The 831-nt window shown below is 38.6% G+C and overlaps 1 protein-coding gene across 1 annotated transcript in view; it reads left to right on the top strand.

Moving 5' to 3' along the window:
• LOC119594792 (hemicentin-2-like) overlaps positions 1 to 445 on the top strand; it is a gene marked incomplete in the record, with an annotated part of 20,483 nt that extends 20,038 nt beyond the window's left edge. The window contains 1 exon segment of the mRNA XM_037943881.1: positions 422 to 445. Coding sequence (XP_037799809.1) covers positions 422 to 445 — 24 coding nt within the window.
• Between the last annotated feature and the right edge of the window lie 386 nt (positions 446 to 831).

Below are 831 nucleotides of genomic sequence, written 5' to 3'. Positions count from 1 at the left end.
GATGCTTAATAAGGATTTTTTTTGGGAAAATAAGACATTTTCGGATTTTGTGTTTCCTTTTTTCATGGTGACTGATTATATTTTGTCACACTTCAAGGCGTGTTCGGTTTGTTTATCTCTTGTTGTTTGTTATATATTTAAACTATTTTTATCTTACTTAGGAAAAGGTTCATTATGTCTCATTAATCAACTGTTTATCTATCCATCTTATTTATCACTAACTGTTAATTATTAACTTATTTATATAGAAAAAACTCACATAGTAAAATCTTAAAAAAAATAATATTTCTAACCAACCACAGACCTTATACATCTGAACTATTAATTATTAACTGATTTATATATAAAAAAAACATATATTTTTAAATCACTATCAATATAAAAATCTTAAAAAAACAACAATATTTCTAACCATCTACAGGCCTCAGACTCCGGCCACTATTGATATAAAAATCTAAAAAATATATATATATTTCTAACCATCTACAGGCCTCAGACTCCGGTCTATACATCTGCCTAGTGACCAACGCTGCAGGCCGTCTGTACCGTGAGGTTACAGTGGTCGTGCAGGTCCCCCCTCGCTTCTCCGTCCTGCCGCGCACACAGCAAATCACGCGCGGGGACAGGTTGGTGTGAATTGAGACATGCTGTGAAGGGGTAGCTTTTGGATGTTGGGGATAGGTAGTAGAGAGAGAAGAGGAGGAAGGTTGGTAGGGGATGGGGAGAGAGGGGAGAGGGGTAGCGGAGAGGTGGATGGGAGGGAGAGGAGGGGGAGAGGGAGGGGAGAGAGGGTTGAGGGAGAGAGGAGGATAGAGGTGACAAAGAGAAGGT

The sequence above is a fragment of the Penaeus monodon genome, chromosome 34 (genome assembly GCF_015228065.2).
Source record: "Penaeus monodon isolate SGIC_2016 chromosome 34, NSTDA_Pmon_1, whole genome shotgun sequence".
Taxonomy (NCBI): Eukaryota; Metazoa; Arthropoda; class Malacostraca; order Decapoda; family Penaeidae; genus Penaeus; species Penaeus monodon.
The sequence above is the reverse complement of the archived record's forward strand: the minus strand, read 5'-3'. Positions and strand labels throughout refer to the sequence as shown.